General features: G+C 33.0%; 1 protein-coding gene across 3 annotated transcripts in view; it reads left to right on the top strand.

Moving 5' to 3' along the window:
* The window catches only part of LOC107860954 (MADS-box transcription factor 27-like), a 30567-nt gene that overhangs the window by 12911 nt on the left and 1840 nt on the right, over nucleotides 1-15816 (top strand). For all 3 annotated transcript variants that reach the window (XM_047406274.1, XM_047406273.1, XM_047406272.1), the window contains one exon: nucleotides 6018-6096. In XM_047406274.1, the coding sequence (XP_047262230.1) occupies nucleotides 6018-6096 (79 nt within the window). The remainder of the gene's footprint in view (nucleotides 1-6017; nucleotides 6097-15816) is intronic.

Here is a 15816-nt window from a genome sequence, read left to right as displayed (position 1 = left end):
CAATTGAGGACCCGTAGTAGCTGGTGCTACAGGAGTGAAAAGCGAGTTGTGACAGATGGATTTGGTGGGCTCATGGTAGAATTACCAGCAGCGCCAAAAACATTAGCATATGGGCTGAATTCCGGTAGGTAAAATTTATCGCCAGTTTGAGCTTGAGCGGAATTTGGATCATTCGTATTAGAAAGTCCAGGGATTGAGGAAGGCGGAGTTTGTCCATTCGACCAATCTTGGTACATCTCCTCTATCTATTGTTTCAATAACTTATTTTCTTCCATTGATGCTCATTCTTGCGAAATCAACTAATTTTTCTCTTCCTCATTGTTAGGCCTCACACCCTCTTTGCGGGTCATCTTTCTCTTTTCTTTGAACCTTTGTTGCATGAATTGAGAAACCAACTTAGCCACAAATCAACCACCTTAATATTATTTTAATTTTGGAGAAAACTAATGTGTCAGAGTTTAATTTTTTTTAAGACCACCGAATCCATGAAGGACTGCCTATGTATCTCATTAGATAAGAATCAGGTGTGTGTAGTTCGTGAAATATATGTCGTACAAAACTAATCCTCAAGACCCCTAAAGGTTCAGGGTTGTTAAGATTTATATATATATATATATATATATATGTATATATATATATTATTTTGTAAAAACTTAGCCTCACGATCTCTAAAGATTCAGGGCCATTAAGATATATATAAAAATTGGACTTGAGAATTAGAAAAATAATTATGAAAGTAATCATATTTTCAAAATATTCACTAATAAATCTATGAATAATTTTTCAAAAGATAAGGTCGTATCCTGAGAAGGACTTCCTACATATCCCACTAAGATGTGAGAATCAGACTCTCGTAGTTCATGAAGACCGTAAAACTATGTTACTCTATATTTAAAAAAAATTATTTTAAAAATAAAAATTTTCTTTGAAAAATGATTCACTAAATATAATCTCTTGCATTTCAAAGTTTTCTAAAAGCCGATCAACAATCAAATAGCCTTCCAAATAAATGTCAAAGAGCACATTGGATGCACATATTAGTCATTATAAAGTGGGTCACCTGTCCTAAACAGACCCGACCCCTGTGCCGAGTCCCGCTAAGTCAAATGCACATGATGCAAATAAAGTGAAACCTAATAGGGATAACCAGATTCTGAGTTTCAATTCTTCTAAGTTTAGCCTAATAGGGATATCTAGACTGACTTACCCGAGCGGACACTCGAGTCGGGGAGGGACAACTTATTCGGTAGCAGTGCTACTCTGCCTTTGTTGTCGATCCGAACCCCGCCTAACATGTGTGACTATAATCCTTCACCAGGTTCCTTGACAATCCGTCTATCTCAAAAAGAAAGTAGAATTCATACGTTGCATTTCTTTTATCCTATTTCAGAGACTCAGAGAGGGTGCACAAGAGAAGACAATTTATAAATACAGTTCAACAATATCAAAGCAATAAATGAGCAACAAGTAGCATATTAAGCCAACAAACACAATATCAAAATAATTACAGCAAGTAAAAGTCAATATTAAAAACACGAATTCTGGTTATCCCCAGTAGAGTCACCAGAGATGTCACACTCCTTTTCCACTCGAGGGTCGAGTCGAAGGATTTTTTCAACTAAAGTGACAGTTTTGAATAGGGATTAATTTATTTATAGAGTCGCCACTTGAAATTGAGTTATAGTGTTCCAAGTCACCTTTTTTAATCACTAATCAAAAAGAAATGACTCTTTTATTTTGATCTGTGAAAATAAAAGACCGGATAAGAAATTCTGTTGACGAAGAAAAGGTATGAGGCACCCCTCGAGTCCCTTGGTTCTAGGACGGTCGCTTTTATTGACTTATTTTGATTTAAACTATTTTTGATAAATTATGTTAAGGCCTAATTTCGCTCATATTTTAATGTCTAATAGTTGTCTATAACTCGTACATTAAATTGGTGAAAATTAATTTTTAAAAATTATTGCATTCTTGAATTTTTAAATGTCTCAGAAAAATGTGTACGCCTCATTCTTAATCGAGACGAAAATTTTAAACGTGCCTAAACTTATCTAGTGTTAAAACGTTAATTTGCTATTTATAAATTCACAATGATTTTATCTATTCGAAATAGCAATTAACCTTAACAATAAATTTAAGCAAAATCTTATTTATGGTGATTAATTAATTTAACCAAAATAATTCTCAAATTTAGTGATTAACAATAGAATAAAATAAAATAATATAAATATAATAATAATAATAAATAAATAATACTATAAATATAAAACTTAACCACATTATTTTTAATTTTATTAAAATTTCAAATTTCTATTTATATAAAACGAGCAACATACAATACGCAGATGCGATATAAATTAAACACCGACTTTCAGTGAATTTCATTGGAACAGTGGCGACGACAGAAAAGGAAAAGAGTTAGTCACCAATGACAGAAAAAGAAAAAAGGGAGAGAGGGGAGAAGCAGTGGTGTCGTTGGGGAGATCAAATGTCGAACTCCGATGTATTTCGTCGGAATAACATTGGCTAATTAAAATTCGGTTGGATTTGGTCATTCTATGGTGCGGCAAGGGTAAGAAAACGGAAAAGGGGGCAGCACTGTAGCGGAGTGCACCGATTTTGACTTTCTCGGTGCAGTGCCAGCCAAAGTGATTTTTGAAGGCCCCAAATTTTCCTATTAGGTGTATTATAATATTTTTTAAATAAAATATATCTATATACCTATGTTTAGTGTTTTAAAGAACAAAATATTATTTTTCACTTTTTATGTTTCTTATGTAACATATTTTTTTAAGTTTGTTAAAAAAAAAGGTGATACATTTTTATTTTGAAAAAAATTAACTTTAAACTTTTTATTCCTTTCAATGAAATTATTTATAATTATATAAGTATCTAAGACTTGTTTTATCACATAAATTATTCCAAGACTTGTTTTAAAAAACAAATATGCCTAGTTAAATAATACCATATAAATTGAGACAAATAACAGATGGAAATAAAATGGACATCAATTCTTATATGGGTCATAAGTGAAAATAATAATTTCTTGCCTCTTTACTAGTACAATCAACATCATCTTAATCTTAAAAAGGAAGAAGGATTTGAAACTTTAATACTATTTTAAAAAGAAACTTTCATAATCTTTTAGCAAATCATAAAATTCTAAGTAAGAAATATGCTTTAGGAGAGATTGAATGAACTACTTTTTAAAAAGAAAAAAAAGATATTAGAATAGATTCATTAATGAAAAAATTGGTAATGACTTTACATATCAAAAGAAAATTAAAATGAAATAGATTTCAAATGATATATATGAATTTTTTCTTGTTCTTTTCACAAAAATAAATAAATTATAAAGGCCTCCTTATAAAATTTTACTTTAGGCCACTATATTGATTGAGCCGCCCCTGTCTCGGTGAACTTTTGATGGTTGCCGGCGGTTTGGGCTAGTGGAGGCGCGACTGGCGCCGTCCATTGTGACGAATCCGACGGTTTTGACCGATTTTTCGTCAAGATTAGATTTGGGAGAGGGCGGCGACGGATGGTGGCTCCATTGGAAGTCCGCCAGCCATTAATTCCGTCGTGGCAACAACGGAAAAAGGTGGCGCAGGAGAGGGGGTAGTCGCCGTACTTGTTGTTGTTGGTTACCGGCAATGATTTGGTCGATCTCCAACGACTAAAGACCAAAGTTTCTAATCTTCTTTTCTTTGTTCTTTTTTTTTTTTCACTGATTTTTCATTATTTGTTGTATTGTGTATAGTATGTGAATTGACAGGAAGTGTTAGGTGTGTTTTGAGTGTTTGTGTGGATGCATACATATATAATTTTATGCTCGATGCATGAATTTTTCAAATGAAAATGTGTTGGTATGTGACGATGCTGTGTAGAGTGTGTATGTGTTGCTACATTTGTTTTCCTTGATTCAATACAGTAAATAAAATACATCACATATTAAATTATGGAATCATTAATAAAAATTTGGACATGATTTGATTTACTATAAAAGTCATATAATAAATAATACAAAATCGAATAAAAACCTGTTGATATATTAAGTTGAAGATGACAATTACAACGTCGTCACAGAAAAAACTCAAATGAAATCCGAACTTCGAACTCAAGTCCTCCTTCTTCTCTTTTCTTTTTCTTCTTATTTCTTCTACTGCTTCTTTTTTGTGTCTGTCTCTATGTTTTTTTTTGGTCTTTTCTGTTCTGATTTTTTCTGATACAGTGCAGGTGTAGATAGAATATTCGTAGTTTTTTATCTGGGGTGGAAAATCCTTAAATAGGGAAAATTAGGAGGAACAGTTGGAATCAGATAAGGGGAGGAAAATTTTGAATTTTAATTTTTTTTATAAAAATTTATTTACTTTTTATAAAAAATAATAATAACAAATGAAAATAATAAATAAATAAATAAAATAATAATAAATATAATGATAACTAATTAATTTTTATATTTAAAAAATACAATAAAAGTTTATAAATAATCAAAAATTAAGATAATACTAAAACTACTAACTTATTTATTAATTTTTTTATTTTTTTTTAAAATTAGAATAAAAATAAAATAGAATATCCTAAAATTCAATTTATTTTAGGTATTTATTTTTTAACTAAAAATGTATTAAAATGAAATAAGAGTTAAAATAATATCGGACTAAATATAAATATTTAATACCGATATATATATATATATATATATATATATATATATATATATTAAATTCAGGGAGGGTCAAAATCATGTGTCTATATTTATAGTTGTCATTTGTGGAACATTTTATTTCAACCCATATACATAAATCTATTATGTATATGTATTGAAACAGGCATGATAGGTTGTTTAATTTAGGTCATACACATTACAAAGATGTATATATTATGTATCAATAGTGTTATACATAGCTAGCATGGTTATGTATATGACTTTGTTAGACAAGACAAGTTATGTGTATTTCAGCACATATATATAGCAGTGTTTTGTGTATGAAAGAATGTTAGGCACGTATATGATGTGTTATCTTTATTTTTTCAAGTTCAGTTTCATATTGTTATGTATATTTGATGTCTGAGATGTATATTTTGCAAACCCATATGTATAAGAGTTGGGGTTCATTACTGTCATGTTTTTCAAATCTTATACGAATCCATATTTTTTGGTTTCAAATTCCTTCATACTTACGTAGTAAATTTTTTTTTATATGTAGACTAGTAGTAAAATTTTTCATAGAATTACACAGTAAAACTTTTTTTATACGAGTTTTTTTTTTCGTTTTAAAATTTTTTATGTCCCTTTATTTTATAAGGTTCTTTTTTCATTGGTTCTAAAATTTTATAGGTGATTTATATGGTAAATTTCCTTTTAGAAGTATACTTTTTGAAAATTTACATAATTAAGGAATTCATTAATCACACATTAATAAGGTACAATATTAGATAATTATTAGACTTGATTTATTTGCTTATATATTATTTTGAAATAATTATTAAATTTGATTTATTTCTTTAAATATTGTTAAGAAAGTTAGTTATACTACATAAGATACTTATGTACATTAACATTATGAACAATTAAAATTTAGGAGGAGAAAATTTAATTTAAAAACAGAGAAAGAAGATAACTAAGAAGCAAATTAATAGAATTTATGAATATTGCCCTTTATTTAACCAATAGACATGCCCTTTATTTAACCAATAGACATCCTTTAGTTGAAATGTAAATAGCATCATACGAATAGTGGAAAATAGCACTACTGAAAATATATAACTGAAACTACGACAGCATAACATGCTTGGGAAAAGAAGTAAAGGTAGAAAAAAAATGCTGTTACTATTTACGTTGTTTTATGTGTAGTTCCCTTTGCCTCAATCTGTTATAAGTAAATTTTAAACAAATTGATGGTGTAACCTCTAGATATTGTTTTAAGTTTTAACTGCTAAGATGTGCACATGAAATGAAAACAGTAGAATTAACTCGATCACTTCTTTTTTGTTCTTATCGTTTTAAATGTCAGAATGGAATCAATTGTTGAACGATATAATAAAGCGAAAGACGACTATCAGCAATCACACAACCCAGTAAAAGAACTGAAGGTACGTAACATTTTAATCACCCCCACTTTTTTTTTTTCCTGCTACTTCAGTTTTCCAACGATCAATAATCTATATTGGTTCATACTAATTTTCTGTGTGCGTTCAAAAATCATCTTACTGTCACGTTAGGAATGTATCTATTGCAAACAAATTAGTTGTTTCATTGTTGCAAATTAGGCCTAAATAATGGTAAAATTCGTTTAGTATAGCACCAAGGTTGTCAATATATATCAATATTTCTAGGCTATAACCATTTCTATTATCATGCCCGCTTATTATTTCAAGCTAAGGTTGTGTATTGCAATTACTAATGAACAGCGTCTGATTACTTCAAAAGTCGGAACAAACTATTTTCTAAATGGATTTATGTCGGAGAAAGAAGCAGAGTACATGAAAAGTACAACATCACAACTTGTGAAGAGTAGTATCTCTGCCGATGTGTTGAAATGCAAACGCTTAAACTAATATCTCTTCAAATGCCTGAAATGAATCATGCCTCCGTTCTTCATCCTCCTTCATATAGCCCAAATAGCAAACAGGACCATTGGGGTTGTTTGGTTGGAAAATAAATTATGATGGGATAAGTTATGTTGGGATTAGTTAAACTGGAATTAGTTATCCTATATTACTTTTTAATGGTTGTTTGATTTGTGGTACTAAAAATAATATGTATTGCATTCTTTGTAAGAATTGATAGTTTGTTTACAAAAATATCCTTCACCATATTTAGCTTAATTATTTTCCTTCATATTAAATCATATAAAAGAAATTAAAAAGTTACGACTATTTTTTTTAACTTTATTAGTTTCTTTTTCCTAAAAATATATGTTAAGAAATTTATGTTGATATTTCTTAAATATGTATGATGCTTTAATAGCTTATGTTAAGTTACTTATTTTGTTCTAAATTCTATAAAATGTTGATAATCTCATTTTTTGTCAAAAAAATTCATCATCAAAAAATGTGAAAAAGAATTACTCTTACTTTTTATTATTTAGTATCACTAATATTTGGAGAGTCAAATTGATTTTTTTAAAAAATAAAATTTCAAAGATTTTTAGCTAAATATTAAAATAATTTTTTATTTAATAATTAAGCATGTATTAAGTTAGAAAGGAAATGTCAACATACTTTAATTATATGTCCATGATAAATTTGTTAGAAAAACTGAAAAACTGAAATAAGATTAATAAACATATCTACAAAATAGAAAGATAATAAATCCTTTGATCAATTTTGAATTTGATTGTATGAATAATTTTTATGATGTCAACATACTTTAATTATATGTCCATGATAAATTTGTTAGAAAAACTAAAAAACTGAAATAAGATTAATAAACATATTTACAAAATAGAAAGACAATAAATCCTTTGATCAATTTTGAATTTGATTGTATGAATAATTTTTATGATGTCACTATTATTTTTCTATGACTCATCACTTTTGTAGCATTTAATAAGCTCATATAATTGTTCAAAATTTATCAAAATGAATAAAAATTTGTAGAATAATTAAAATTCAAAGTATGAGCTAGCTCGATTGAACTCATCAGTTTATGCTAGGATTATGGATACATACGTAAAGAAATTGTTAAAACACTCTTCTTCTAAAATTTAAATTTACAATTTTAATCTTGAGTCTGCCTTTGATGTTGTTAACTGTGTTAATTTATAGATGTATTAATCACTAATTATGAATTAATTTACGTTTAAAATGTACGTGTATGAAATTCTTGCATGATAGTATGATTTGAACAAGTTATACATGCACATAATAACTTATATATTATCATGATCTTTAAGTACAACAATTGAACAGTGAACCTTATTTTTTTTCAAATTTTGAACAAATATAAAGGAAAGAATTCTTATTGTTCAAAATTGGGAAGGAAATTTGATCATTAATTAAAATAATGTTTTGGCACCTGAGGGATGTAAAAAATATTCACACTAACATATATAAACACTTACCACTGTGACTTTTAAGTATGTATATATATATATATATATATATATATATATATATATAAAAAGATAATCAAGAATTTGGAGGGTAATTATGTCTTTTTTTAATTTTATCCTAAAAATAAATAATGGTAGGATTGTAATTCCACCAAATGGGTGGATAACTTATCCCAGTACTATTTATTAGTCCCGTGATAAGTTATCCAGAATATTATCAACCAAACATGCATTAAAAAAATTTTCCCGAGATTATTTATTTTTGTACCTTACACCAAACGACCCCTAACAATGTTGCTCTCGAACGATAAACATAAGCTTTTAATTAGAATTTCAGCCAACGAAATATAATATCCATATAAAGTCAGATACTGAAAGATTAGCTGCATTCTGGAACTAACCACACATACAGTCAGGTGCGAATCTATTAAGGTCCGTGAGGGTGGCACGCCGCCCGCAAATTTCGACAAAAACTCTCACTATATATCGGTATATATACACTAATATATTCAAATAATAAATCTTCCACCCAGAATACTAAAGTGATATCTAGTGCAAGTGGTAAGACGTGTTTTTAGTGGCCCAAAAGTCGCAGGTTCGACCTTTGTTGGCTGGCAGCAAATTTTTTCAAAGCAACAGATTGTTTTAAAACCATAATTTTGTTTTGCATAATATTATGCTAATCACAGTTCTTAATTATACAATTAATTATTATTTTTGACTTTTTTTTTAAATTTCTTTAGTTGTTAAAACTAATTTATTCTCTCTCATCCAAATTAAAGGAAAACCCTATCGCTATTCTCTCAATTTTCAAATCACGATTTCACCTCTATTTCTTGACTCCTAGACACTGATTCACTTGACACCCGGAGAGATTGGATCCTGCATCCGCCCCTGCATAAAACAGTATAGGATCTCTTTGCATGATCAAGTACATCACATTATTCCATTTGAACGTACTTTGTTCGTCTTGGTCGAACAATATGCCTGGATGTGACGGGATACATCCCTTTAATTTATTCTTTTTACTATAGATTCATTGTCGCTCTTGAAAAGATACAAGATATTACAGAATCAGAGGTATCCCCTAATTGATTTGACCCTACTAGTAATCAAGTATAGTAGTATTAAAACATGAATGCAACTTAAATAGTAGCAGAGGCAGATGTAGAGTAGTTGAATGGACAATGAGTTCAACTCAACATATTACTTTCAGCTCGATCAATAAATATATGCAGAAAACTTGATTGTGTCTATGTACAGATTAAACAAGATCGTTGTAAAGTCATTGACTGTAATGATCATTCGTTACACATATTAGCCAGCATTACTAAATGACACTGTTAGAGCCTATTTAAATAAGGTTCAGCAGTTAGTAATCAAGGGTGGTGATTAAATTAGATCAAGTACCAGATCAAGGGATGAGATTCATTCAAAAGGGGTATAAATATCAAATACAAGCAGAAGAAAGGCATGTGAAATTGGTATGTTCTAAGATCGTGTTCCTTCCAAAACTTCTTCTCTAAATCTCAATCTAAATTCTTATTCTTCCTCTTCCCAATTCTGTTCTTATCTTCCAAAATCCTTACCTTCCAGTGAAGTTATTTTCAATTAATTGGAAATGAGCTGATCTACAAATTGACTATTGATTCAGGTATGCAGTTGCTTCGAGCTGGGTTGTTCACCTTTGGAATCAAGTTGCTGAGCTAGCTTATCTAGGATTTTCCTTCAGTTTTAGTACTCTTTACGATTTAATTAAATTTTAGTTAGTCATTTTCGAAATTCAGTTATTACTGTTTGAACACTGTTCAACATGAAGTTAGTGTAATTGTTGAGTTGTTGATTTAATTTGTTGTGATTATTGGAGTTCATTACAAATTGGTATTAGAGCCATCGGTTTTGATTATACCTGTGGATAATGACCAGAGAGGATGCTACAAGGGCTAAATAAGCCGAGGAACACTTGAGAAAAATTGAAGCTCAAGTGCAGGCTAATAAAGTAGAGGTGGACTCTAAGCTCTCGGCTATAGAGCCACGGTTGACTGAGATGGGCTCTACTTAAGGAGACCTGAAGCAAATGATGGAGGAAACTCATGAAGCTATGATGAGCTTATTGGGAAAAAGCACTGGTAAGAGTCCAGTTACTCCTGAAAGCAGCAACTGAGGTGATGGATTGCTTCCTACGCCTAATAGAGTAGCTGAGGTGGGGGAAATGGACCCAATCTGAGCCACGAGTTTCATCCCAAGCTCCAATGTCCCATATATAGAGGAGTTGAGCCTCGATCTTGGTTAAGAAGGTGCAACAAGTACTTCAATATTTATAGAATCACTGATCCAGCTAGAAAACTTGAAATGACTATGTTACACATGGAGGGAGATGCTGAGGCTTAGTATTTCTCTTATACGCTTACGAGAAGGCTGGTGAGGTGGGAGGAGTTCTGTGAGGAGTTGTTGATGAGGTTTGAAGATAATCACAGTGAAAGTGTAGTGGCTGAATTCAAAATGCTCACTCAACAAGGTACAGTGAATGATTATCTGTAAAAGTTTGAGGAACTTAGGGCTCAGGTATTGATGAGAAATCCTAGAGTTCCTGAGGATTTCATTTTGGAGTGTTTTATTGGAGGTTTAAAAGAAGAAATTAGGGAGACTGTTAAGATGTATGAGCCTGTAAACTTAGCCTAAGTTGTGTCACTTGCCAGGAAGCAAGAGCGAGTTATTAATGCAAGGGAAAAGAGGGCTAAATGGTTACACAAGGGGACGGTTGCACCAGTTAGCAAGGAGTTGATTAAAGGAAACAGTACTGGGCAGAAGATCCAAGCAACACTGCCTAAACCTGAAGTCAAGGCAGAATTCAAGAGAATACCAGGTGCTTGTTGGAGGTGTAGAGAAAGATACTTTCCAGGACATCTATGCAAATATAAACTATTAAATGCCATCACAGCAGAAGAAGAGCAAGGACAGGGAACTATACTGGAGGAGCAGGAGGAATCTCAAGAGAATGAAGAAGAAATTGAGGTCATGGAAGAAGAAGCAGTGTGCTTGAATGCCATATCAAGTACCACATAACCAAATACTTTCAAAATCAAAGGGTGGATCAAAAAGAGGACAGTGGTATTACTGGTAGATTTTGGTAGTACACACAGTTTTTTAGACACGCAAACTGCTAAGGAATTGAGGGTTGTTGCTCAGGTGGATACCCCAATGAGAGTGACGGTGGCCAATGGCCAACAGATGTATAGCTATCACAGTGTGCCCAAGGTTAAATGGAAGGCTAACGGGGTTGAGTTTGAAGACAAATTTAGGGTGCTGAATTTGGGTAGTTGTGATATGGTTTTGAGAGGTGATTGGCTGAGAGTGCATACACCTGTAACCTTTGACTATAAACTATATGAGCTTAAGATCAAGCAGGGTGGTAAGGTAGTGACACTGAAAGGAGATATAGAACTGGTAGTTTTGTACCAAATCACAGCTAAATCAATAGGCAAAATACTCAAGAAGGGTCAAGCTTTATTAGCTCATCTTTTTACTATAGATGAAGGTGATATGAGTAGTGAAGGGATGATACCAGGAGAAGTATAAGAAGTGTTAGATGACTTTGCCCATATATTTGAGGAACCTACTGACTTACCACCAGCCAGAGCTCAAGATCATGCAATTCCCATCATACCAGGAGCTAGATCGGTATACTTGAGACCTTATAGGTACAATCATTACCAGAAGAATGAGATAGAAAAACAAGTAGCAGAGATATTGCAGAAGGGAATTATACAACCAATTCACTCACCTTACTTTTCGTCAGTCCTCTTAGTCAAGAAAAAGGATGGGAATTGGAGGTTCTGTATTGACTATAGGGAGCTCAACAAGATTACTATAAAGGATAAGTTTCCCATTCCCGTAGTTGATGATATCTTGGATGAGCTACAAGGATCATGTTTTTTTAAAAAAAAATTGACCTGAGATCAGGTTACCATCAGATAAGGATGAGGGTGGAAGATATACCAAAAACTGGATTCAGGACTCATCATGGTCACTTTGAGTTTAAGGTGATGCCATTTGGGTTGACAAATACACCAGCCACCTTTCAGTCATTAATGAACTCCTTGTTCTAGCAACATCTGAGGTGGTTTATATTAGTTTTCTTCGATGACATCCTAGTATATAGTAAAAATTTACAAGAGCATGTGGAGCATTTGAGAGAAACTTTCAAAATTTTGCAGCACAACAAGTTGTTTGCTAAGAGATCGAAATATAGTTTTTCCAAGCCACAGGTGGAGTACTTAGGGCACATCATTACGAGTAAAGGGGTAGCTACAGACCCTTCCAAGGTATCAGCAATGATGTCTTGGCCTGTTCCCAAAAGCCTTAAGGGGTTGAGGGAATTCCTCGGTCTGACAGGGTATTACAGAAGATTTGTGAAGAATTATGGTTCCATCAGTAAGCCGCTGACTGATTTACTGAAAAAGAACTCATTTCAGTGTAGTATAGAGGCTGAGGAAGCTTTTGAGAGATTGAAACAAGCCATGAGCACTGTTCCAGTGCTAGCCATGCCTGACTACAACAAGACCTTCACTATTAAGACTGATGCTAGAAATCAAGGTATTGGTGCTATTCTTACTCAAGAAAATAGACCCCTGGCTTATTATAGCAAGGCTCTAGCACCCAAACATAAGGGGAAATCAGTGTATGAAAAAAAATATATGGTTGTTCTAGCAGCCATAAACAAGTGGAGACACTATGTGCAAGGAAACTATTTCATTATTAAGACTGATCACTTCAGTCTTAAGTATTTGATAGAGCAAAAAATCACTACTGCTATTCAACAGAAGGGACTTACTAAATTACTGGGCTTGGATTATGAGATTATATATAGGAAGAGAGCTGAGAATAGGGTAGCTGATGCCCTCTCTAGAATTCCTGAGGAACAAGGTGAGTTTCAGGCACTGTCAGGAGCACAACCTGAATGTTTTTTGGAGGTAGAAAAAAGTGACAAAGGAGATAACAGTGCTCAAGAATTTTTTACTACCCTAGCAATCAACCCCAATCATAACCAGGACTATAAGTTGACTTCAGGGGTATTGAGATACAAGGGTAAGGTGTATATTGGCAAAACTACTACTTTGAGACAACAACTACTACATATTATGCACGCATCAGCTTTGGGTGGACACTCTGGACAACAGGGCACCTTGAAGAGGTTACAATTGTATTTCTTTTGGCCAGCAATGAAGAAAGAGGTACAAGAATTTGTCTCTAGTTGTGATATCTGTCAAAGGTGTAAAGATGAGAATATAGCATCTCCTGGTCTTTTACAACCATTAGCTATACCAACTCAAGCCTGGAATGACATTAGTCTTGATTTTATAGAAGGACTTCCTAAATCTCAAGGCAAAGAGGTGATCCAGGTAGTAGTGTATAGATTCACCAAGTATGCACATTTTGTAGCCTTACAACATCCATATATAACAGCTCAGGTGGCAGAATTTTCATTAGAGAAATCTATAAGTTACATGGGTTCCCAAAGACAATGGTTTCTGATAGAGACAAGGTGTTCACTAGTTTATTCTGGCAACACTTGTTTAAAATAATGGGTACGACACTCTGTATGAGCACAGCCTACCACCCTGAGTCTGATGGACAGACCAAAAGGCTCAACAAGTGTCTAGAAGGATACCTTAGAGCTATGGAGATGAGTAACCCCAAGCAGTGGGTAATCTGGCTTCATTTGGCTGAGTGGTGGTACAACACCAACTACTACACAGCCCTGCAAACCACCCCTTTCTTTGCTTTATATGGGTATGATCCCCCATAACTTTCCCTTGGACCTTATAGTGACTCACCAGTGCAATCAGTGCAGGACTTGGTCCAACAAAGGGTGAAAATTCAGCAAGTATTGAGAGAGAATTTAGTGCAGGCTCAGGCTAGAATTAAATGGTATGCTGATCAAAGGAGAAGTGAGAGGGAACTGCAGGGAGGAGACTGGGTTTATCTGAAGCTTCAACCATATAGATAAACATCAATTGCACTCAGGAAACACCTCAAATTATGCCCAAAATTCTATGGCCCTTACAAGGTTGTGCAAAGAGTGGGCAAGGTATCTTACAAGCTTGAACTCCCAACAAATTCTCTTATCCACCCAGTGTTTCATGTTTCCTTACTCAAAAAGAGAATTGGACCAGATGTAAAACCCCTGCAAAAACTTTCATTGGTTGAAAATGATGGGAAGATCTTGGTTAGGACCCTGGCTATCTTACAAAGAAGAATGGTAAAGGAGAACAATGTTGTAGCAGTGAAGGTCTTGATTCAATATGAGAACTTAGCTCCTGAAGATGCTACCTGGGAAGACTGGACATTCATTAAGTCCCAATTCCCTGATTTCATTCAGGGGTTAGCATCACATTCTTGAGGACAAGAATGTCCTGATGGATGGTGGAATGTAAAGATCATTCGTTACACATATTAGCCAGTACTACTAAATGACACCGTTAGAGCCTATTTAAATAAGGTTCAGCAGTTAGTAATCAAGGGTGGTGATTAAATTAGATCAAGTACCAGATCAAGGGCTGAGATTCACTCAAAAGGGGTATAAATATCAAATACAAACAGAAGAAAGGCATGTGAAATTGGTATGTTCTAAGCTCGTGTTCCTTCCAAAACTTCTTCTCTAAATCTCAATCCAAATTCTTATTCTTCCTCTTCCCAATTTGGTTCTTATCTTCCAAAATCCTTACCTTCCAGTGAAGTTATTTTCAATTAATTGGAAATGAGCTGATCTAAAAATTGACTATTGATTCAGATATGCAGTTGCTTCGAGCTGGGTTGTTCACCTTTGGAATCGAGTTGCTGAGCTAGCTTATATAGGATTTTCCTTCAGTTTTAGTACTCTTTGCGATTTAATTGAATTTCAGTTAGTCATTTCCGAAATTCGGTTATTACTGTTTGAACACTGTTCAGCGCGAAGTTAGTGTAATTGTTGAGTTGTTGTCGATTTAATTTGTTGTGATTGTTGGAGTTACACTGACTACTAGATTGTTTCTACTAGTTAGCAGTCTGCACATGTTATATGCTGAAATAAATTATTTAATAACATTGTAGTGGACCTAGTTCCTGATAAAAATCAATACAGCGTCTTCAGCTCCGCAAGGTAAGTGAAATTGAGCCTCTGAGAGCTACTGAGTAATGAGTATGTGCTTTCAAGAGGGGTGTCTTTTTTCTCGGTGTGGTTTCTGTAACCAGAAAGAGGGAATAGGAAACTTTACATAGTGTCATGTAGCTTGATTTCGTGCGAATCTCTCATATATATTAATGAGAGAAATTACTTATATGTACTTAGTTGGAAGATTAGTACTGTAAGCTTGCTAATTAGAGTATCTTTACAATGTCAACAATCAGAAAATTTTGATAGTTGACTTCAGTTTTGAGTACATTTAGGTTTCAAGCAAGTGGTTTTCAACCCTGCATTACTGTGGTGTAATCAGAGTCATAGAGTTAGTAGTTCAGATTGCCTGAACAGAAGTAAGATATATTCTATGCCGATGATTAATATAAAAATCTTACGCTGTGTCTAGTTATGATCTAAGTTGCACACACTAACAGTATAAGTAATTTTTACACAATATATATTATCTTGCCATAGTAGATCACTTATCATTCGTTTTTGGTTACTAATAAATGTTTACTATATAGAGTTACCTTCAATTGCCTTTTAAGTGACCAGATTATAAAGAGATTTTTACAGAAGTAAGTCCATGAACTTGAA

Source organism: Capsicum annuum, chromosome 2, assembly GCF_002878395.1.
Source record: "Capsicum annuum cultivar UCD-10X-F1 chromosome 2, UCD10Xv1.1, whole genome shotgun sequence".
Classification (NCBI taxonomy): Eukaryota; Viridiplantae; Streptophyta; class Magnoliopsida; order Solanales; family Solanaceae; genus Capsicum; species Capsicum annuum.
This window is presented reverse-complemented; position numbering and strand designations above follow the sequence as displayed.